Here is a 24596-nt window from a genome sequence, read left to right on the forward strand (position 1 = left end):
CGCTTCTTTCGACTTTGCGAAGTTCACATTCAGATTAAGAACACGAAATGTCACATACCCCATCACGTCCTACATCTTTTCAATATAAACAAGTGCCATCAACGTCTGCTTTGCTAAGCATACGCAACATACATGAGACCAGTGGCTTTTAGCTTTTAACGCTATAGCGTTAAAAAAGCTCGCTTCAAAGAAAATCCATCGTCGGCGTCGTTTGTTGTAAGCAAAATTTCATCATCTAATGAGTGATCGAAAAGTGGAAAACGATGCAAATGAAAAACAATAAATATCTTCGGTCAAAAAGGGGACTGAAGCTACGTCACTCGCATGGCAAGTGGACCTCCCACACGGCCACACGTCTGCATACGCATACATCGAAAATAACTTCTTATACTTGGAAATGCAGTGAAAGTGACACATGCTTTACAAACAAGTGTTTGTGCTTCACAATACAACATAAAGTACATTACAGTAATAATGCGTATACAAGCCTTATTGAAATCAGGTGTCAGAACATGGCATTATCATCATCACTTCGTGGTTTAAAGTTGGTAAGCCACTGCAAAAGGCACACACGCTACTGCATCTGTTCCTTTAAGGCCACGCAGTAGGTGCATAACAAATTCGAAAAGGTTTCATGCCCTTAGTGTTTAAAGCAACCTCTAGGAACACAAGATTGCTTTCGCGTTCAACTCCTAAAGGCAAACGTTTAGGGTTCCATAATTTGTATTCACTTTTTCTGTATGCGCGCAAGTTCTGCAACGCTTTCACACAAAAAAAAAAACCTTTCACAAGGGCACATGCACTTGAGACATCATATTTCACAAGAAAAAAAACAGGGTTATTACTAACGATAGGTGGCATGCAAGCACGGTGTTGGAGGTGGTCTTGCTCGGCGCGTTTGGCTACTGACGAGCTAGTTCTCTTTTTTTTTTGTATTTCAATACGTTGCTGATAACTTACAAGAAACCGATGTCATGTAAAGTAAGGTCTCGTCGGCGACCTTGACCTTATTGAAAATATCTCGACGTACGTGAGGAAGAACTTGAGCGCATACAAAAAAGCGTCGAAATGAAGTACTCTACCAAGCTCCATGCTTTAGTCCAAAACTTTTTCGAAGAGTACCCGATAAGGACAGGATATGACGTTTTGTTTTTCGGGAAGCCAGAGCAGCTGTCTGTGACAGGAGTAGTGTCAATCGAACTACCAGGTCACGATATTCCCAACGCCATAGAATGTCTAAACGCTTCATCGCATACTCTGCGCCGCGCTTGACACGTGTGTTTGCGCTCACGGAACCAGCCGCCACCGTAAGCTGCTTTTTATGACAAATGCTTTCAACCACATTGCTAAGTGTCCGACAAGACTCCCTTCATTATATATTTTCTGGTCATGAACATTACTTTCTTCTTGACCCTATCCTTCAGTGGATCTCTGGGATTTATATTCCACGATCCTGTTGGAAATTGCCAGTTATGCCGACCAAATTGATGCTTTCGAGATTTCATGTTCCGAGCTAGCGCAGGCTTCGCGGGAACCCAGCCTTGACTGGCGTTTACCAACTCAAGGTACCCGTGTAGTGCGTAGTTTACAATAGCGACTACAGAAGTAGCTTCTCTGAGTTCTGTCTGCGAAGTGCGGCGCAATATGCGTCTATTTTATTACCCGCCCGCTTAATTCAAACCGTTTTCATGTTGCCTTCGAGTTCAAACAACCAACATCTACTGTAATACCATCTTGATGTGGAGTTCGTTTTCGAGAATGACAGCAGCTTTACGGTCATAGCATTATGAAGTCTTGGTTTGGATTACCTTTTATTAGTCCCGAGGAACCGGCAGCCGACAGCTACGATGAATGAGCCAAGATGATGACGCTACGCGACAACGATGAGGGTGCATGAGCCACACATGATAATGATGATAATGTACCGGTGAAGAGGATGCGTATACTAAATGCCCACACCGATTCCCCTCACGTGAAAGTGGCCAGCCTGGCCGCGGCAAGTCAAGAGGACAAAGAACGTCACATGAAGGGCTTCATACGGGAGACATGGACGACCTCTGTAGTTCGATAACGGCGATCTGCTGGGGCTGCAAGTGGCGTCACGCGATAATTCACTGGTGATGTCTCTTCAAGAACTGTGTACGGCCCGATAAACCGAGGCTGAAATTTGTCACACAAACCAGGTGTGCGAACAGGCGTCAAAAGGAGCACTTCGTCTCCAGGTTGAAAGGATACAACACGATGCGATTCATCATAAACTAGCTTTCTATCTTGCTGGCGGGCTTCAGTGTTTATACGAGCACGTTGGCGGCACTGTGCGAGTCGTGAAACGTATTCCTCTGAAGAGGATGGAGATGAATTCGCTTGGCAGGTAAAGAAAGAGACGTCCAGGAAAAAAGTAGGGGAGCGTCCATAAACTAGGTAAAAGTGAGTAGCTGGTTGTCCGCTGAATGGCCGTATTGTAGGCGAAAGTGACGAATGGTAGAACAACGTCCCAGTTTTTGTGGTCTGGTTGAATATAGGCGGCGATCATGTCAGCAAGAGTGCGGTGGAATTGCTCAGTGAGGCCGTTAGTCTGGGGATGATAACTAGAGGTAGTCTTGTGAGTTGTGCCGGAGGCGTGAAGAAGTTCGTTCACTAGTTGTGAAAGGAAGGCCCTTCCACGGTCACTGAGCAACACACGTGGAGAACCATGACGCAGTATAATGGCTCGGAGGATGAAATCGGCAATCTCAGAAGCTGAACCAGTGGTAACGGATGCCGTCTCGGCGTAGCGCGTCAAATGGTCAACGGCTGTTACTATCCACCGGTTTCCAGCAGCACTGACTGGGAGGGGGCCATAAAGATCGACGCCTACAACTTCGAATGGTGTGGCTGGGCAAGGAAGAGGCTGTAGTGTACCGGCGGGAGCAGATTGTGGTAGTTTTCTAAATTGGCAGGTAGTGCAGGACCAGACGTACCGAGCTACACTATTGGTAATGCCTGGCCAATAAAACCGACTTCGAAGGCGATCGTAGGTTTTATGGTAACCAAGGTGACCAGCAGTCGGATGGTCATGAAGCGCCCTGAGGACTTCGGACCGAAGCGATCGGGGTAGAACGGGAACCCAGCGCTGACCGTCAGGATGGTAAATTTTGCAGTACAGCACCGAGTTGTCCAGCTTAAATTGCGAGAGTTGGCGACGGAGCCTTGCATTAGGTGGACGGGAACTGCCAGTGAGGTGGCCTATAATACGTCGACAGTATGGGTCAGCCAACTGTCGAGAAGGAAAATCGGGGGGGGGGGGGGGGAGGTCGTACGAAGGCAGCTGGTCCATAGAGGCGAGAGAGGAAACCGCCGTAGACGTGGACTCCGAGGGCGTGTTGTGCAAATTGATGGCGGAAACCCCGAGTGGAGTCGCTAGTAGTGGGCAGCGAGAAAGAGCATCGGCGTCACTGTGCTTCCTGCCACACTTGTACACGATCTCAAAATCATATTCTTGGAGGCGTAGAATCCAGCGTCCGAGGCGTCCCGACAAGTTCTTGAGGGTCGAAAGCCAACATAAAGCGTGGTGGCCGGTCACAATGGTGAAATGGCGGCCATGTAGATATGGACGAAATTTCTGTACTGACCAAACGATGGCGAGGCACTCCTGCTCGGTGATCGTGTAGTTCCTCTCGGCTGCGGAGAGGACGCGGCTGGCGTATGCAACGACTCGCTCTCGCGAAGAGTTGTCGCGTTGCAGGAGCACGGCTCCTAAACCGCGGCCGCTAGCGTCTGTGTGCAGGAAGCTCGGTTGGATGTTCCGTCGGTCTGAATACGATGTGCTGTAGCGGTTGTCTGGCCCAGGGTGGATGAATGAACGTCAAAGGAGTTTGTATGCTTTTCCAACAAATCAAGCAGCTGCTGCTTCTGTGAGTCATTCAAGTCTTTGTTGATGGCTGCTGTAAAGGCCGAGGAAGCAGCATGATCTGCAGGATGGTCGTTAGAGGAGACAGGGTTAAGAGGCACAACTCACACAGGCTGCAGATCGGCAATGCAGGCGACAGTAGTGCCCCGTGTTAGTAAAATTTTATCTTGCGTGGTGTTGGTAGCAGCGAGGACAGTCGATCCACTTTTGAAGCGAGCCACACCTGATGTGCGAGCTATGCCTTTATTAAGGCAACGCGGTGACGGAGTGACCAAAATGTCACCAGAGTCGACGTCGTTGGACAAAACTGTAACTAATTGATGTTCGTTTGGTGGTAACTCGATGTCTACTGCAGCGATGAGTCGAAGTGGCCTGTAGGTTTCGTCGTTGAGCAAGTGGTCCGTGTCAGTAAGATGGACGACACGTTGTGCACAGCAAACAGCCGCAGAAGCAAAGAAATTCCAGCTCAAAATGAGTTCATGGGAGCACGGGGATAGCACAACAAATTCTATATGATGAAGAATTTCGTTTATTAGTACACGGGCAGTACAGAGAGCAGAAGGGCGAATCATTGTTCCCTGGGCTGTAACCAGTGTCGGTCCATCATAAGGCGTCGTGACTTTTCGAAGACGGGCACACAAATCAGCACAAATAACAGAAAACGCAGCCCCAGTGTCCACCAAAGCATCAACGTCCACTCCCTCAACTGTGACCGCAATCATATTGTAGGGGCGCGCTAGAGGAATTGGAGTCCTGTGTTGGAATGCAGTTTGTCCTCCAAAAACTGCATCGCTTAGTTTTCCTGACGCCGATCAGAAGTAAGGGAAGCAGGCTGAAGAGGAGAAGAAGAAGAGCAACGGTAAGGCGACGGTGAACGGCGTCGGGTTGATCGGTGACTACTGCGCAGTTCACCCGATGCTGGCGGAGATGGAGACCGGCGTGGCGGTGACGAATAACGGCGGCCCTGGTACAAGGCTCCTGTGGTATAGTCCCGTTCGCGTATGTCATACTCTCGGCGCTCGTCTTGCTGGCGCTTGCGGCAAAAGCGTGCAATGTGACCACGATAGCCGCAATAATAGCACGTAGGCCAAGTCGATCGATGAGGAGGGTAGTAGCTTGCGCTAACTGCACCGGGAGAGAGAGCAGTCAGAGGGACAGGTGACGGCTCAGGCGGTGGTGATGAAAAGCTCGTGGGAAAGCTTGTGGGAGGTGCGGCCGCAACCGGCGCGTACGTTCGTGGCGGGGATGTCGAGCTGACGGTGCCTGGCGGTGCGGCGGCGGTGTGCGGCAACAATGGTAGAGTACGAAAGACAATGGGCTGCAGGTTCGCCATGTGGGTCATGGACGTGAGCTCTTCCCTGATGACATCCCGCAATGACGTTGAAGAAGGCTGAATGGGACACACTGAAGGTAGTGTAAATCTGTGGTAAAAAACGCTGGCCTGGAGAGTGTGCGTCATGCTTTGGCGTAGAAAATTGGTGTGCGGGGCCGATTTAGTATTTCAGGGTGCGCGGGAATCATCATGATGGTGATAGCGGTAACACTATAAGCTCGCCTATGCGCGTGCTCGTGCGCGTACCACGTAAAAAGCTCCCTAGCCACGGAGACAGCTCGGCTAACTCCAGAGAGCAGAGAGCAAGGACAAGTTCGGGCCACGCCCCGGCTGCTCGTTCTGACCTTCCGTGTCCGGGTCTCGTCACGGCGTTGAAGTCCTCGGGTGCGTCCTGGACTGGGCGTCGCCCCACCTCACCCCCACGTTGGTCTGAAGCAACGTTCGTCACGGCCAGCTGCTGTTCTGGTCCCGGAGTGAGACACTGTCCCAGGTCTGTTCGCGACAGTCGGCGGTACGCTGTTCTCGGTGGTGTACAGGCAAGCCCAGGCGTTGACCACCGTACTGGGATGCCCCTGGCGGTTATCTTCTAGACCGGGCCCCGCCTCGGTACGAACTCCGCAAGCACAAGGCACACCGCCTCCTGACTACCAGAGAGCTCAAGGTCAAGCGCAACGTTCACGCCCCAAGAGTAGAATGTGAGTGGACGAACAAGAACATTAACTCCCTTTCGCGTAGGACCGTGAACGCGTGTATATACGTGTGAGTTTATGTTGTGTGTATCCCTTTGTCCGTCTTCGTGTATATAAAAGTCTCTCGTTGTCCTAGAACGTCCTCTGTCCTCATCTGGCTAACCTGTGCCCACAGTTGCCCACAAATTTTGGCGAACCTGCCAGGATAGATCGGCCTTACCTTCTTGCCGAGAGCCAGACGGGCGGGACGAACCGATGGATTTAGAGAGATTGCACGCGATCGGAACGGACATGGGTCTAACAGGATCGGCACTGCAGGAATGGGTTGACGTGGAGCGCGTTATCGAAAGGGACCTTCGTGCGCAAGTTTGCGACGAGCAGCGAGAAAAGATAGCGCTGGAGGAAAGACGGCTGCAAGCCGAAGAGCGCGTTTAGCTGTTGAAGCTAAAGTTGTAAAAGCAGAAGACTGGTTCGAACGCGGGAGAGATAGGGAGACCGGTAAGCGATGACGCAGCGTCCCCAGCTGTAATGGATAGCTGGACCCGCAGAAGCTATTGCTACCGTTCAACGAGATGCGAGATGAGCTCGACGCATATCTGCAGCGTTTTGAGCGCGTCGCGGTGTCTCAGGAGTGGCTTCGGAGCAAATGGGCCTTTTCGCTCAACTTGTGCCTGACGGGAGAGGCGTTATCCGTGATTAGTCGACTTGACTCTGCTTCCGCCACCGACTATGACCAGGTGAAGGCAACATTGCTGTTACGATTCCGGTATACGACTGAAGGATACCACGAGAAATTTCGCAAGGCGAGACCAGAGGACAAGGAGACGGGGCTCCAATATGCTTCTCGCTTAGCAGGTAATTTTGACCGTTGGATGGAGCTGGCAAATGTGGAGAAAACATATGACGCTCTTCGCGACGTAATCATTTCAGAACAGTTCATGAAGGGATGCTCACCCACCCTGAGGGTATTTATGAAGGAGAGGAACTGTAAGAAATTGCACTCTTTAGCGCAGAACGCAGACTGCTTTCTGGAAGCTCAAGATTTGTTCAATTTGGGCAAGGACAAGCTGTATAAGGAGAGCTCAGCAGATGCTCGTAAAGCAGAAACTGCTAAGCGCCAGTTTAAGGGCCAAAGTCTCTGTTTCTTGTGCAATAAGACAGGGCACCGTGCGTCTGAATGTTGGTCTCGGACGAGAAATAACCAGTCAGCAACAGGCTGGTCGAGTGGCAAAAACGGTTTGTCTGTGGAGACAACTCGAACCCAGGAAAAGCAGTTGGCATCGTGCACGCTGTCACCCGAAGAAGGAGACAACGCTGACACACCGGAGAAACCGGATGAAGGGTACGTCGTACTCCAGACTGGGGAGACTATCCCGGTTGTGAATATGACGTCGACGCATACCCCAACTGTGGCTGATGTCGGAATTCTTCCTCTAGTGAGAGGATTGCTTGAGGGCAAAACTCTATCTGTACTTCGAGATACGGGATGCAACACGGTACCTCGGCCCCCTCCTTTTCGCGTATCGGGAGATGCCACAAAAATGTACCGGATACTCGCCGTTCAAGTTGCTCTATGGCCGATACGTTCGCGGCCCAATGACAATTTTGAGAGACTTGTGGACTAACCCAAAGTTGGATGACGTGACCAAGTCAACCTACGAATACATTGTAGAATTGCGGGAACGTCTGCAACGAACCTGTGAAATAGCATCTCAAGACCTTGCGAAGGCACATGTTCGTTAGAAGACTTACTATGATCGCAAGGCGAAGAAGCGGGACTTAAGCGTGGGTGACAAAGTTCTCGTGCTGCTACCCGCCGATCACAACAAACTGATACTAACATGGAAGGGCCCCTTTACTGTGACAGACAAGAAAAGCCCATTGGATTATGCTGTGAACCTCGGTCACAGAACAACTGTCTTCCACATCAACATGCTCAAAAAGTACGAGCTGCGGAATGGCTCGGACACGTCAACGACGACAGCTGCTGCTGTAACGTCAATCCATCAAGTGGAAATCGAAGGCACAGAAAATTTATTACATGCCCCACTTGTACAAACGCAGGATTGGAAGGATGTGGATGTAGCACCTAGCCTTAGTAGAGAACAAAGAAACCAAGTCAACGAGCTCCTTTCCGCCTACCACGACATATTTTCTGATTTACCGGGAAAGACTGATGTTGTGGAGTGCCAGCTGAAATTGACCACCGCTCAGCCCATACATGTCCGACAATACCCCATACCTTTCGCTGTTAAGGAAGCTATTGAGAAAGAGATCCAGGAAATGTTACGGCTGGGCATAATAGAGAAGTCTACATCTGCTTATCAAGCGCCGATTGTGGTTGCCAAGAAGAAGGATGGCACGATGCGCCTCTGCATTGACTTTCGTCAACTTAAAAATATGGTCGTTCCGGATGCGGAACCCATTCCCCGCGCTAACATAATGTTTGCACGACTTACTGGGCGTCAATACTTTTCGAAGTTTGACTTCACAAAAGTATATTGGCAGGTACCCATAACCAGTACGTCAAAAGAAGCTAGAGCATTTTCCTGTGACTCGGGCCTATACCAATTCCGGGTTATGCCTTTTGGCATAAAGACTGCACCTGCCGTGTTCAATCGATTGATGCGAGAAGTCGTCGGCGACATTACCATTGTCTATTACTGCTTTGATGATGTTCTTTTTGCGACCGCAACATGGGACGAACACGTGGTCACATTACGCCATGTATTTCAACGTGTGCGCGAGGGGCATTTAACTATCAAGCCGAAGAAAGGCGAGATAGGTTCCCCGACGACTAGCTTCCTTGGTCACATTGTGGGACAAGGGCTGCTACAACCTCAGAAGGACACATCAGACAAAATCGTGTCAGCGAAACGGCTGGAAACTAAGAAAGAGCTTCGGCCTTTCTCGGACTTACCGGCTACTACCGAGAGTTTGTGCCCAACTGTGCCGAGCTTTCACATCCACTTACCGAGCTCACGAAGAAAGGGAGTCCTAATAAGCTGGACTGACGTGACAGCTGACAAGCATCAGGATGCATTTCAAAAGCTCAAGGCAATAATGTCAAGGCGACCCATACTGAAAGCACCTAACCTCGAAAGGCCTTTCGTATTGCACACTGACGCGTCATCACGGAGTTTGGGAGCTGTCCTCCTACAAGAACACAATGGTCTCTTGCATCCAGTGTCCTATGCCAGTAGGAAGCTGCTACCGCGTGAAGTGGCATATTCTACAATTGAGACAGAATGCCTCGCCATCGTGTGGGGTGTCCAGAAATTTCATGTGTACCTCTACGGCAGGCCATTCGTTTTGCAATCAGACCACCAGCCACTGAAATACATCAACTCTGCCCGACAAATCAACACACGAGTGCTACGCTGGAGTCTACTCTTGATGGACTACAACTTCCACGTAGAATACATTCAGGGCTCAGATAATGTCGGTGCCGACTATCTTAGCCGCACATCTCTTACTACTGACTAGGCTGTCCGATTACTCGTATAGACTCACAAAGAACTCATGACGCGGGTAACACGTTGTCTACTCTATGAACATGCCTACCCTTCTTATCCCACCGTTTCGCTGTTCTTGAACTGGGGGGAAGACGTGGTAAAAAACGTTGCCCTGGAGAGTGTGCGTCATGCTTTTACGTAGAAAATTGGTGTGCGGGGCCGATTTAGTATTTCAGGGTGCGCGGGAATCATCATGATGATGATAGCGGTAAAACTATAACCTCGCCTATGCGCGTGCTCGTGCGCATACCACGTGAAAAGCTCCCGAGCCACGGGGACAGCTCGGCTAACCCCAGAGAGCAGAGAGCAAGGACAAGTTCGGGCCATGCCGCGGCTGCTGGTTCTGACCCTCCGTGTCCGGGCCTCGTCTCGGTGTTGAAGTTCTCGGGTGCGTCCTGGACTGGGCGTCACCCCACCTCACCCCCACGTTGGTCTGAAGCAACGTTCGTCACGGTCAGCTGCTGTTCTGGTCCCGGAGCGAGACGCAGTCCCAGGTCTGTTCGCGGCAGTCGGCGGTACGCTGTTCTCGGTGGTGTGCAGGCAAGCCCAGGCGTTGACCACCGTACTGGGATGCCCCTGGCGGTCATCTTCTAGACCGGGCCCCGCCTCGGTACGAACTCCGCAAGCACAAGGCACACCGCCTCCTGACTACCAGAGAGCTCAAGGTCAAGCGCAACGTTCACGCCCCAAAAGTAGAATGTGAGTGGACGAACAAGAACATTAACTCCCTTTCTCGTAGGACCGTGAACGCGTGTATATATGTGTGAGTTTATGTTGTGTGTATCCCTTTGTCCGTCTTCGTGTATATAAAAGTCTCTCGTTGTCCTAGAACGTCCTCTGTCCTCATCTGGCTAACCTGTGCCCTCAGTTGCCCACAGAATCCCATTGATTCTAATTCTTCACGTATAATCGCCCTTATCGTGTCTCGCAGGTTTGGGTCAGTCGTAATACGAGCCGCGTCACTGTCGGGTTGTAGGCGCATAGACTCAAGTTCTTCGAGGAACTGACAGGTTGTCGCAAAGTCAGCAACGGTAGCCGGATTCTTGATTGCAAGGGCATTGAATGCGACGGGTGAAATCCCCTTAAGAAGCTGGCGCACCTTGTCTGATTCCGTCATTGGTGTGTCAACCCGGCCATGTGCCAAACACATGGCGAAGCTGATCTTTGAAGGCTTACCAGTCGGGGATGTCGATGAAGTGGTTGAGGAACCACTTCTTCGCGACACCCGTGAGGTAGAATGACACGTGCGTGAGTTTGTAGATGTTATCCCACCGGTTAGCAGCGCCGACACGTTCGAAATCGTCCAGCCATTCCTCCACATCTTCCCCGCGCATACCAGCGAAGGGATGGGGCTCACGCTGGAGGCTGTTGACGTGAGAAGGCGCGGCACGCGGTGGTTGAGTGGGAACGGCTGCAACACCGGCCTCATCTTGGTGCGACATATTTCCGGACACCTGGCCCAAGCGGCGACCTGAACGTAGCTCCAGGGGGTAGAGTGGTTGAGAAGATGGCGGGGGATCTAACAGCAAGCTCCACCACGTATGAAGTCTTGGTTTGGATGAGCTTTTATTAGGCCCGAGGAACCGGCAGCCGACAGCTTTGATGAATGAGCCAAGATGATGATGCTACGCGACAACGATGAGGGTGCATGAGCCACACATGATAATGATGATAATGTACCGGTGAAGGGGATGCGTATACTAAATGCCCACAGTATATTTGGTTAAAATCTGTATAATGCAAAAGTTTCAACACACACACACACACACACACACACACACACACACACACACACACACACACACGCACACGCACACGCACACGCACAACGTCGGTTCAACGGTGGGCAACGTTTTTTACCACATCTTCCCCCCAGTTCAAGAACAGCGAAACGGTGGGATAAGAAGGGTAGGCATGTTCATAGAGTAGACAACGTGGTACACACACACACACACAGACACACACAATATATATATATATATATATATATATATATATTACATGTTGTTTTTTTTAAAAGAACCAAACTCATCCTAAATGAAATTGACGAAAACCTACATTTTTACTGATAATATGGTTGGGCCTGCTCAAACAAGTTTTTGCCAGTATATTCCTATCCCCTAAATACTATTACCCTATATTGTGGCTCCACCCCAATGACGTCAGTATTGAGGAATAAAGTTTGTATTTGAGACATATAGATTGAGACTTTTTATTCGGACATGAATTATATAGCTCGTAAAATAGTCGTAAAATGATAAGAATGTACGGTATAGCAATTTCGCGACAGAATTGACATCCTACTTGTACTTCTGTCGATTCCGTGCTTCGGCGCATTGGCGTAAGGGCGATTACTATAGAGTTGAAGAGCGAGTGGTCCTTCCTGGCAAAAGGCGCACGCACTAATATGGGCTGTCATATCAGTGTGTGTTGTTCGGGGCATCTATAACAGTGCTTCATTAGAGTTACACTTAGTTTACTGCCATGCCATGTTCGACAATTTCTTGTTCTTTAGAGAATATATAGACGTCCAATATTGTTACTTTATGCCCATTCTATTTCAAATGTACCACATGGGAATGAACGGAAGACAAGAGACTGTTGCGCTAAAGTCGAAAGGATCACTAAGAGGCAAAAAGAAGTATGGAGGTCAGCCTCTTACTGTTTACATTTGAGTTCGTCATTGAACATCATGTCCTTCAGTAAGTGTCAGCTCGTGCTAGAAAATCTAGTTGTAGAACGTAAATACGATAACAAAGCCAATAATGCACAAATAAAACATTTTGAGTGAGGCCGCATTGGTTGCTGTGATCACGTTTGTTGCCGCAGTGCTGGTATGAGTGTGGCTTCCTTTGAAACAGTTGGAGTATATACTTGGTTCTTTTTATTTAGAAAGTGCCTATGTGAGCTCATGTTACTACAAGAAATCACCCCATTTTGATTATACGTGTTCTAGATGTTGAACACACTTAGGCATTAGTTGTGTTACCGTGAAATGTAGCCTAGTTTTGGTTTCTGCATTTTGGGTCTTTTTGAAAAAGAAACGTCACATATATAACGAAACTTTCATGAAAGTGTCTTCACTGAACGTTTACAGCTGACGGACCAGCCTTCCTCAAAAGATGCAACAACCACTCTTGCATTACAAGTACAATACCTGGTGTACAGCGTGAATGCCATTCAACTAGTTTATATGTCTACTTTTGATATTTCATACGACAATCTTGTAACATCATTCTGTAACCACGGTCTGCAGAGAAAGGAGCATGCAGATAGGCCTTCATCAAGGGCAAGATGTAGCAACAATGTAGGTCTTGCGAAAATAATCTTGAGAACACTGAGTATCACTCACGTAATGAAAATTACCATATAAAACTGTGAAACTGCCAAAACTGCCCGGGAAAAACTCTATCTTTCCAGCTTCATCTGTTTACTTTAGTGAACAGGAAGTCATTTTAATGCAGTAATTTGTGTTACGCAGAGAAGCCCAAATAATGGTTGCGTTTACTGAGTTCACAGTTACTTTCAGCGCACATCTTGTTCCCAACGCATGTGGTGTATCACTCAATTAACAAACCAGGCGATGATTAGTAACTGTACCACTATTTTTCCGGCCCCAACAAACAGGTGGATACACTGCCGTCGCTCTACGTCCCGGAAATTGCTGTTCCGGGATTAACACGACCGTCGGAACAGTCTGGACCGTCAGGAACCAGCGGCTTAGTGACACCCTTACCCGATCCCCACAATGTACCGATGCCTCTCCAACCTGATAATGAATGCTCGTCGTGTGCCTGCCGGACACTGGGACAACAGATACGAGAAAAACTCGACAAAAGTGTGGACCCGTGCAATGACTTTTATAAGTTCGTTTGCAACTATTTCAGAGGCACCAACGAGTTTAAGAACGTGAGAACAACTGCTGGTGTTCTTTATTTGAATAATATTTTAAAGAAGGATAAGAAAATGGTTGGTGCGTAATATAGAACCTTTTCTTTCACCTAAGTATCACCAGAGCGAAAGCGGTGACATGGTGGCTTCTTTGTTACTCATTTACCAAAAATTACATAATAATGTGTCCCCAAATAATTACTGGACAGGAGTAATAGATGTCTTGCAATTTGTTACAATTCGCACAGGTTACGCATTTGACGTGACGTCATGGACGTCAAGAACGCACCAATGAAACTGTAAAAGTCAAATGCCTTTAGTTAAAAAAGACATCAGGAGGTCCAATATAATAAATACAAAGATAGGAGTGACTGCACAATCAAATGGACGAGGATAATGTGCTCTACAGATGAAATGCGTAGTCTTTCTCTACTGGTCACGCTACATTCAAGCCCTATTCGTCGCGGTCGAATTCATTAAGTGTATTCGATGCCCTTCTCTTATTATCTGTTTAGATTATCCAGAATATATTGTGCTGATTAAAACATCTCATCAAATTTTAAACAATATATGCATTCGAAAGCAGCTTGCTCTGTGCGATAGATTATATGTTTAATGGTTTTCGAAGAGTCAGTACGCGTTTTGAGAGCTGCTTCTGCAATCCCGATCTAAAAAAATTATCATCCTTGTGGTCCAAGAATGACATGAAGACGAAGAAAATGTTATCTTTTTTATTTCGTCTCATTCTGGACTGCTAAAGACCAGAGCCGAGAATATTATTGTATGACATGCTGTACTTAAAGCCAATAAATGGCGGCCGTCTGGTGTTCTTTACATGGACTTACATAGCGCAGTACATGGACCTTTAGCATTGCACATCCTATGTCAGTTTTCTTTGAATATTCTCGAGCTAGGATAGAGCAAAGACATTATATTGACTGATTCACCTAACAGCGGCTATTCGTGAATTCAGCTGTAGATATTTTTTTCTGAAATAAAACTGTTTGAACAGCTGCTACTCGATTCGTATTCGAACGTTTCTCCGTTTGGAAAAAGGCTTTGCTCGCATAATCGATTACTCATTAGGAGCTATCTTGCCATTGCAGGAGTACAGCACATAAGCCGACATTTCTGACGTTGGTGTGAGCGAGCGTATTTGTGAGAATGTCCAGTGGTGGAATGGTAGCCATTGACGGAGCTCGCTGAACGTTTTTCGCTCTTTGTCATCCCATACGAGTGTGACGTCGTCTCTGACGAAGCGTGTCAAATAGGAAGCAATGTATGAGAAGTTCTAATGGGAGCGTCGGTAGTATGGCACGCAGTCCTAAAGTTTGTCTTACCACCATTTTGCCAGATCGCATTGTAAAATTTCCGATGCCGTCTATAGGTTGGAGGCCTCGCGGCACACCCTCACTGCTGACAGGACACCCCAAGAATAGAAGATTTTCTTTCAGCAGAACGTATACCTTTTGATACTGCGTGCGATCACTGTACCTATTTGTGAAATTCAGCAGAGAATAGAATGACGTCGTCCAAATGCGTTAGGCAGTTGTGCTACATTTCGCATGTTAGTGTGGTATCGATTTGGCACTGAAATGTTGCTGCTGCTTAGCACAAGTCGCAATGAAGTACTCAAACTTTGTAAAGGCCGAACGAGAAAAACCGTAGAGTCTGCTCTTGCTCCTCAGGTCATTGTCATCTGTCTCGCTGCAGACTTCTAGGCGTGACAAGATAACTGTTAACTTGAAACAGAACCCTTGATTTTGGTTTCAAAGCTGTTTGATGAATACTCAGAAAACCATATGGGAAAGGTATGTTTAACAGGAAGCACCGGGAAGAGAAAGTGAAGCATCATTCGGTGGTCGTGCAATAAATATAAAAAGAAGCTTCCTATGTAACCGCAGCTCGCGCTCGTGACGAAGGAATCAAAGAAAAATAAAATACTTTGAGGATACCATCTAATGACAACACTAAAAAGTGTAGAGCTAAAGTAAGAAACGTTAAAAAAACTAAAAGGTAAATTTTAAAGGTAGTCAGTAACTGAAGGTTCATACCTTCCTGTCGAATTCTTCTGCCTAAGATATTGGCAATTTAAAGGAGAGTGTATCTGTGGTGAAAATATCGTATTCGTTGGTAATTGTTTGGATTTTCGTTACCGTGCCTGCAGAGGAGTATGGTTATTGGCAATAACTTGTCTTCCGACATATAGAAGAGGACCAAGACATCGCACATTCATTTGCCAAGTGTTTGGGGTTTCTCAGTAAAGAATCAGGGTTGGAGTACGCAGCTTGAATAGCGCCCCATATCATGATCTTTCATATTTCGTTACAGGCTCAACATGCCGTCAACTTCTTTACTCAACTACGCCTAATCGTTCCTTACATACCAGACTCCAATCAACTTTCGTGGCAGAAAGCAGCTGGCATGTACCATGCGTGTTTGAATTTCGCATCGGCGTACGAACCAGAGGTGAGTGCGAATATTCCGTTATATTGAATACCAAATAGTTCTCGAACAAGCCGATGAACCGGCAAAATTCTAGATCAAAACATCATCTTCTTCAAATACGTGTTCGTGTAGTTGAAACGAAGTTCTGAAGAATTTATTGTGTGGATGCATTCGAGTCAAACCACCGCGGTAGCCTAGTGGCGATGGTTTTTGCTTGCTGACCCGAAATCCATGTTTTCAGTTTCTACCCCGTCAGTCACGCATAAATTAAACAACCGGCGAGTTCGTGTGGCGGACAAGGTTTTTCCGCTCCTCTGAGTTTCTAGTTCTTTTCAATTTTGTGCGTTCACGTGCACACATTTCTTTAATTTTATTCATAGCCTTGTATCGCCCCTTGCACGCAGCCCTAGGCTCAGAATTCAAGCCTTCATCCTCACTTTTACTCCCTCTCCCCATTTTTTCCCTGCTTATTCATCCTATGGCACTGCATCCTGCAGTCCCACGTCACCACCACTAACGGCTGACGACCTCCCAGAGGGCTTCACTGCAGGATATTCACTCAACAAGGCCGAGCGAAGCAAGGCCTGTGCTCTGTTGCTGAAAACTGCCGTACAGGTCCTACACACCGGAATGACTGGCCAATTAGGCCCGCCGTGCTAATCACCAACCTCTACCACACAATATCAAAGGAGAAGACTCAAGGCAACTGCGCACGTCCTGGTCGTTTTATCCGAAAAGGCCAAACGTAAAGCAAAACAAAAGCCCACAATACGTCGGGCGAAACGCCTAACACCGGAAAATCAGCCGGCCACAAGACATCAGATGGCCGCCGTCACCATGACAGCCTCCCTTGCCGTCAAGCGAAACCAGTCCGAGCCTTCGGAAACCACCAGCGGCGAGATGGAGGGCCAAACAGAACGGGCAGAGTAGAGTTACTGTATATGCTACCTTTGAAAAAACGAGATGACGCACGTTTTTTCATTATTACATACCAAAATAGTCAACATAAAATCCAGGCTTCCAGGCGTGACGAGAGCAACTGAGTTTTTTTTGTACTGTCATAAAAAATAGAAAAAAAACCGAAAAGAATAAATAAAGCAATGCTAGTACTCTGAAGCGTGAGCGCTGCGCCTACGTGGGTGGTGAGTGGCTTTCCCGCAAGACATTTGAATCCAAGATGGTGTACCTTGGCGCAACCCTGCTACCTAAAGCACAGTATACCTAAAGGTAGCATATGCAGCAACTCTAGAGAAGACCACCAGCGGCCCCGCTCCCCACAAGAGAAAGAGAAAACCATTACGACCAGCCGAGGCTCCTCCTCCACCGCGACGGATTTTTCGTCGCCCACTTCGTCATCCTCGTCATGGTATCATGAAACACCACCCTGCTCGCCATTTCTTCCTCCGTTCTCCTCGCCAAATACCTCGGAGCATAGGAGCACCCCTGGCAGCAGCAAGAAACAAGTTTCTCTCACCTCTTCTGCCCCATAGGTCAAGGTAAACCAGACGGGCGTGGCGCCCTCTTTCCCACTCTCTCTCTCAAGGGGAAAGGAAGCAACCTATCCGCTCCCGGCCACAACCCTCTCAAGCGGGTCAGCTGGGCCATGCCAAGCAAACAAAGAGAGAACTTCTAAAACAATGCACCGTCTGCTGCGGTCCCTGTTACATCGTGTGCCGACACAATACGAGAGGGGGCTCATACCAGCTTCCCCGTTCTCCACACCACATCTGGCGGCGTCACGCTCTGTGCCCCATTAGACGCCTCTGCTCCAAAATCGGGCACCAATCAGAAGGAAAAAAAAACAACCACAACGCCACACAAACATGGACCTTCCTACAAAGGCCCCACAAGTGGCCACAAATATAAATAGGCAGTTATAGCTTACCGTTATCGTGATAGTGGAAGTTAGGGGAAACAAGTTACTGTGCAGCAAACGTTCGTTCCGGACAGCGTCATATAGTTTAGTGGAATATACCCTTTTCACAAATACGCCACCTGATGGTGAGCTTTTCGTCAGTTTCGCCTAGCAAAGGAGCGTGGGATAGCTAGCGCCATCATGAGGGCATGGAAAGCAAGCCGTCCATTACGTGAGTGCTGTGATTGATTGATTGAAAACTTTATTGGACTGTTTACAATGTGCTCGCGCTTGTTATCTTGAGCACCATGAAAAAAAAAGAAACTCGGGTAACCTCAAACTGGTCAGCTTGTTACTTCAGGGCAGGGAATGGCGATCGTGCGCAAGGCAGCACACCACAGGTTCAGCCTCGCTCTGATAAGTGGGTCCTCAAGTATCCAGTTGTTAGTCCCTTCCATGTCTTGTTGTAGCTGAGACAGGGTATGTTAGGCTTTTTTCATAAAAGCAGCTCGGCTTGGTTCGTGAATGGGGCATTCCCAGAAGATATGCTCCGTCGTTGCTGGCTTGTGGTAGTAGTCGCAGCTGGGGTCGGAGTACTTTGTCTGGTGTATCTTGTGAAGGACCGAAATTGTCGTGAAACTTCAAGTTTGCAACATTCTGAGTGTGACTTCGTAGAGGCGGGTGGATCTTGGGGGTGGGGCATCGTGTTTTGTAGCTTCTTCTAACTTGGCCCTTCATTGCCACCAGCGTTGAACTTTCGCTCGGTAGTTGCTTTCATGGGGCTCATCTTGCGTCATCGTTGTGGCCTGCTTCGAGCTCGGATCCCCGATTCGTTCCTTGCTATGATGCTGCAAGGTTCGTTGATGAACTAGCTCGTGTCTAGGTATATTTGTGTGTCCGCGAATCTAATGAACTCGTACCTTGACTAATTATTCTTGAAGTTGGGCGGCATAGTGCAGGATGTGCCTGACATACGCTGGTAGCTTTTTTCTAGTTTGGAGTGTTTGAAGCACTTGCTGCGAATCCGTGAAGATGTGAATAGCTTTTGGCGATAATCCTGTTTGATTGTAATGGGCTAGAGCTTCCGAAATAGCGTACCCTTCAGCTGCTTCGGACAGTAAGCGGGGTTGAGTTATAAAGAATGAGGATGCTTCCCCTGTTCTCAGGTTGCGAACTGCGCCTGTGTTAGAGCCTTCTAGAGTGCATGATGCATCCGTGTAGATTATATCTTCTTCGTTAAATATACTTTTAAGGTGTTCACAATGTCGCAGAGCGTAGTATGCCCTTCGCTGATTGTCCAAGGCTTGGCTCATGTGTTTTGGAAGGGGCCGATTTATCTTCACATGGCGGAATGGTGGGTATAATTAGAGGCAGGTCTTGGTTGCTTAGACCAGGCTTGTTTCGGATGGCTTTTCCAGGACGGATCAGTTCGAGGCGCTCATTTTGAGCTTGCAGTGCAGGCTCTACATAGTCACGTAATGGAATAAGTAGACCTGTTCCGTACAGGTCTTCGAATTTGTGTATTTCGGTAGCCCTGTGGCTACCGAAATACCCAAGTTTTTCAAGCTCAAGTTTTTCAAGCTCAAGTTTTTCAATACTCAAGTTTTTCAAGCTGGGTCAGCGTCATTGGCAGGAAGGGTAGTCCATATAGGAGCCTGGAGTGTACGAGTGTTTGCCCAAGCCTTTTAATTTGACCTTCGGATAGACTCCAGGCGCAATTTGTCAACTTTCGCAGCACTCTTGTTGTCTGTTTCGTAGTGCACAGCACTTTTTCTACCCATTGAGTGGACTTTGAATTTTGTTGATATATTATTCCTAGTGCCTTAATGCGCTCTGTGCGCTGTATGCTTGTGTTGCGTACACTAAGTTGGATTTTATCTCGAATAAATTGCTGCTTGTTGTGGTTTGTAGGTTTGTAGGTTGTGGTTTGTAATTCTGTCTTTTCCGGTGAAATCAGGAGACTTTGCCTGTCAAGAAAAGTGGTGATGACATCAATTGCCTTCTGGAGCTGCTGCTGTTGCGTAGAGATGTCTCGCGCGTTACAGCAAATTGTAACGTCGTCGGCATAGATTCCCGCCGAGATAGACTGGACTACACTCAGAAGAAAGGCAAGTGGGCGCATTGGTATGTTAAACAGTGTTGGAGAGATAATAGCTCACTGCGGAACCACAATTTTGTTGGAGTATAATTGACTGGTGAAAAAGCCTATTTTTCTAGAAAAGATCCTATCCTGGAAAAAACTCCGGACATAATTATACAGCCGTCTCTCAACAGGCAGTTCTGACAGCTCGCGTAGTATAGTATCATGAGGCACCGAATTGAAAGCATTCTTTACATGAATACCTACAATATTGCTCGGCCAATAAGGTGAGGGGTTCTTTAGTACGTCCTCGTAAAGGCGCCGGAGTGTGTCTTTAGTAGACAGGTGGGGTCTGAAGCCAGTTTCTCTCCAGTGATAGTGCTCCCCATTTTCTAGGATCCATGTGAGGCGCTTGTTCACCATTCGCTCCATCACCTTTCCGATTACTGAAGTTAACGAAATTGGCCGAAGGTTACTTGCAGTCGTCAGAGGTTTATTTGGTTTAGGCAGTGGTATAACATTTGAATGTTTCCACTATTTAGGGAGATTTACATCTTCCCATACTTGATTGATGATGGAAAGAAGAGCGGTTAGTTGGTTCTCTGTCAGTATCTGCAATTGTTTGTAGGTATCATATCATATCATATCAGGGCCCGAGGCTGTTTTACAGTTTAACTCATTTAGTGCCAATATAAGTTCTGGCATTGGGAAGGGAGTGTCCATTATGTCGTTGCTTTGTTTTTCCTCTGGCCACTTTGGATACTCAGGATGCCTTGCCGGTTGTGAAAAAAATGTGTTGGCGCACGCATCAGCGGTGGCTGGTGCTGATGAACGGGAAGCCAAACAGAGTTTTTCAGCGGCTGTTCAGGTTTTGCCCAGGCCTTCCAATGATTTGACAATGTTCCATAGCCTTTGATTATTTATCCGACCGTGTAGCTGGTTGCAGCAATCCTGCTACTGTTGCCTACGTAGCTTGCATGCATACTTTGATGCTTGCCTCGTAAGAAGCTTAAGCTTCAGGCGATTGCGAGCAGATTTTTCCGTCCTGTATGCATGTAAAGCAGCTATGCGTGCCTCCCACAAGATAAAGAGGTGCCTATCGGGCGCAGGCTTTTGAGGAATTCTTTTGTAGGTTTTGCTTGCCTTCCTTGTCGCTTCTCGTATATGTTTTGTAAATTCGCCAAGGGTGACTGTTTCAGGGCATCCATTCATATAAGACCGATACTTGTCCCAGTAAATGAAGGAACACTCCTTTGACATAGTAAGAATTTAGCCCCAGGCGATCACGATTGGTAAGTGGTCACTGCCAATATTTTCGGGCCATAAGTCCCAGTGCGTACCTTGTGGTAGGTGCCTAACCCCCGTAAGGTATGGCGATGTACTATTCTGATTCATGCCACCAATCCTTAAGTACTGGCCTGAAGTGTTGAGGAGGGTAAAACTGGCATCTTCCAAAGCTTTTTTGAGTTGCTTCCCTCTGGGAGAATCTTGTGAGTATCCCCAGAAGGCGCATGGTGCGTTAAAGACTCCCACAATTGAGGTTGGACCTTTAGGGTCTGTTTTACTGAGGGGTAGCTACACATTACTTGATCTGGGAGGGCAGTAGCAGTTTAATATTTCGTATGTTTTGCCCTCTATTTCGGTACAAGTCTGAACGCACGAGAAAGAAATTGAAGAAACGAGGTCGTGGACTGCCGGAAAGTTCTTCTTTGTATACGTAACACATCGACCAGATGAAACGCCAGCATAGCCTGGAATGGGGCAATATTTACCCGGTTCCTGCACGCAAATGATATCGGGAGTTCTTTCGAGAGCGTTTATGATGTAAAGGAAGCCATTAACTTTGTTGGGAAGGCTTCTCGCGTTCCACTGAACTATCAAAGGCATGTTTCGGAATCTATGGTTTTTTCTTGATCTGCACTTGCAATAGACCTGACGTGTTTGTTACTTTTAACCAGCGTTTTTTGGTTTGAGTGCCTCAATAATGCGTTGCATGTGCTGTAGCGGTGCAGCGAAATCCTAGAAGCGACGCTCGTATAGGGGGAGTTGCCCGTGACTCAAGGTTAGAGCATCTCTGGCAGCGTTTTGTTCTTTCAATTGGATAATCACAGTTTTAAGTTCATCAATATTTTTTGGTTGGTCATTATTATTTTCCGATGCTTCTTCTGGGTGCTTCGTAGTTCCGCTAGTTCTTGCAGAACGCTTGGAGCGTCTGTGGTGCAGGCGAGGCATTAGGTGGAAACAGCGTGTTATGCACATTAGTTACATATGTGGTGGGGGACGCTAGCTGCGTCGGAGGTTGTGTTGCCGACTGCGGGCGCGTCTGCGATGTGAGTGTTAGTTGATCGGTTGCAAGTCTGTTGCAAGATAGGAAAGTTCGGTTCCTCTGACTGTTTTGTCTTCTGGGTCTTTTTACCTGATGCGCAGCGGTTTGGTGAGGGACAGGGTGCCGCTGGCTTGTGTGGTATGTTCACTCGCTTAGAAAGAGCAGCACTAGCTGCTGCTACCTTTGGACAGTTGGGCGAGCGCGAATCGTGGGGCCCACTGCAGTGTATGCATTTCGGAGTACAGATAAAATCCTCTGCATGTTTCGTATGGCACTTGGTGCAGACTCCTGGGTCCCTTTTAGAGGCTGTGCAAACGCCAGCTCTGTGTCCTATGCCTAAGCAGTTCAAGCTTGACGTTATCTTGGGTCTGTATTTGTGCACAGGGAAACGTACTGATTCGAAAGCCACGTATTCTGGCAGGTATGAAACGTTGAGCGTGGTTAGTGCTGTGTTGAACGACCCGAAAGGCCGTGCTGACACGATTTCGTGAGTTGAACTTGTCAGGCTTTGCATTAACTGCTCTTCAGTTAATCCCTTCATTCTGTGAATAACGCCTCTTATGCGCCCTTCACGGAGAGCAACATATGTATTAAACTGCACGATTTGATCGTCAATGATCAGGTGCTCCAGGTTCAGCAGTAGATGCGCTGCTTGCTCTGTGTAGCAATCAACTACTACTAGGATAGACTTGGTGAGGAGTCTGCAGTGAATGTCTGACCCCTTTATTTGAGGAAGACTTAGACGGAGTCTATACGCAAACTGGTACGGCGGAATCTGGGTGATGGTAAATGCTTTAGGCCTCAGCATTATGGTATCCAATAGGATCCGTGGCTCTGGGGAGGTTGGTGGCTTGGGTCGCGGAAGTTTTTGGTTCTGTACTACCGTCCAGCTTCTTTGGTTGTCCATAGCTGTATGCTCGGATGGCGCATAATGCTCAGCCAAATGATGCGGGCTTACTTGGTTTCCTGTGGTGGTGGGGCTGTTTGGTGGTATGTCGCTCGGAAGCCCTGACCGGGATGATCTTTGGATGGTGGGGTCCACGGCTGGCTGTTCGAAGCCTCATTCAGTTGGCTGAGGGGTTGCAACCTTGACGGTGCGATCATCTCCTCTCTTAGGTGGGCTCCCCTACAAGGGGAGTCGCCTCCGTGATGAGCGGAACAAGACAACCGTTGACAGACGCCCGAAGTGTTCGTTGCAGCAGCGCGCCGTGACAACCTTCCAGCTCGTCGGCCGAGAAGTATCTCTCTTCCATGAGTGCTTTGATGTTTGTGTAGGCGGCTAGTTCTCTTGTCATCCGCTGCAATCACAACACTTTTAAGCTTGAACACGCTCTTAGTACTCTCCGATAAGCTTTCTGAGCTGCTTCCGCTGAACAATGAGCAATATTTTGTACCCTTAAATGGGTCGAACGATCAGTTTGGCTTGTCATGACTGGCAATGCATGGCTTCAGCCTGCAAGAGCCTCTTATTAGTATGCCCTCCCAACGCGCTCTATGTCCTGCAGGAACGCAAGAGGTGTCTGTGTGCACTGCAGGAAACGCGCATCAGCGTCGCTGGAATATGTAGCCTGCGTCGTCTGCTTCGGTGCCCTCACAATGGCGGCAGACTGTAGTTCCCGTCCGTGGCGCTAAGAGTGCTCAATTTAGGGGCGTAGCTCCTTATAAAGGCACCTGTTCGTCCCTCGTAGGCTGTTGTAGTATGTAACAAGTATAACATTTTGATTTCTAAGGTGGTGCCAGTGAGATATTTCTTCTGTGAATTGTTGAACAATAAAAAATAGTGCTCAATGTATACGCCTATGGCTGCTAATGGGAAATAAAAGACAGGAGCATTTGGCTTTTAGTTAACGCGCACGCTGCGATCCCTATTAGTCGCCATTGCCATGTACATTGAGCACTATCTGACAAGAAAGGGTTGCTACGTTATACTCGCTGGGCATAACCTCCTTGGTTTTAGAAAGGTCTAGCGAGCGGTGGGCCGCAGTGCCGTGAATACAGTGAACTGGTATATACCATGAACTCGAGGTGGTTAAAGGTGGGAAGTTTTGGCAAAGCGCAAGCCTTAAGAAAGTGTGCATGTGCCACCTCTCGTTTAGTCCTTGGAATGTCCGCTGGATGGCGGTGCATATGCGGAATATATAATGAAAAGATGTGAGATGGTGGTACTTGGAGCGTTGACTAGATGGTCGAATGGACACACAGACAGATACACAGATGGACTCACGGATGGCTGCACTAACGGATGGACGCATGGACGGACGCAGGGGCGGATGCATGGACGAACGCAGGGACGGACGCACAGATGGACATGCGTATGCACGAACAGACGCACGCACGGACGGGCGAATGGACGCACGGACGGTCACACAGACGGTCACACAGACGGACGCTTGGACAAACGGAAGCAATAACCAATGGAATGACGGATGCTTCGCCCCACTCTCCATCAATCACTCCGTGGATATGCTGCCATATTTTCTTCATTTTTTCCCTTCAAGAACCCCTATGAGATGAAAACCTTACGGCCCATTGATACATTGGGCCCTGGGAGTTATCATGGATGGTAGTGT

The 24596-nt window shown here is 48.0% G+C and overlaps 1 protein-coding gene across 3 annotated transcripts in view; it reads left to right on the forward strand.

The window, feature by feature from the left end:
• LOC142803498 (neprilysin-1-like) overlaps positions 1 to 24596 on the forward strand; it is a 140311-nt gene that overhangs the window by 16240 nt on the left and 99475 nt on the right. For all 3 annotated transcript variants that reach the window (XM_075888618.1, XM_075888619.1, XM_075888620.1), the window contains exons 2-3: positions 13054 to 13335; positions 15649 to 15786. In XM_075888618.1, the coding sequence (XP_075744733.1) occupies positions 13054 to 13335; positions 15649 to 15786 (420 nt within the window). The remainder of the gene's footprint in view (positions 1 to 13053; positions 13336 to 15648; positions 15787 to 24596) is intronic.

This window comes from Rhipicephalus microplus, chromosome 3, assembly GCF_043290135.1.
Source record: "Rhipicephalus microplus isolate Deutch F79 chromosome 3, USDA_Rmic, whole genome shotgun sequence".
Classification (NCBI taxonomy): domain Eukaryota; kingdom Metazoa; phylum Arthropoda; class Arachnida; order Ixodida; family Ixodidae; genus Rhipicephalus; species Rhipicephalus microplus.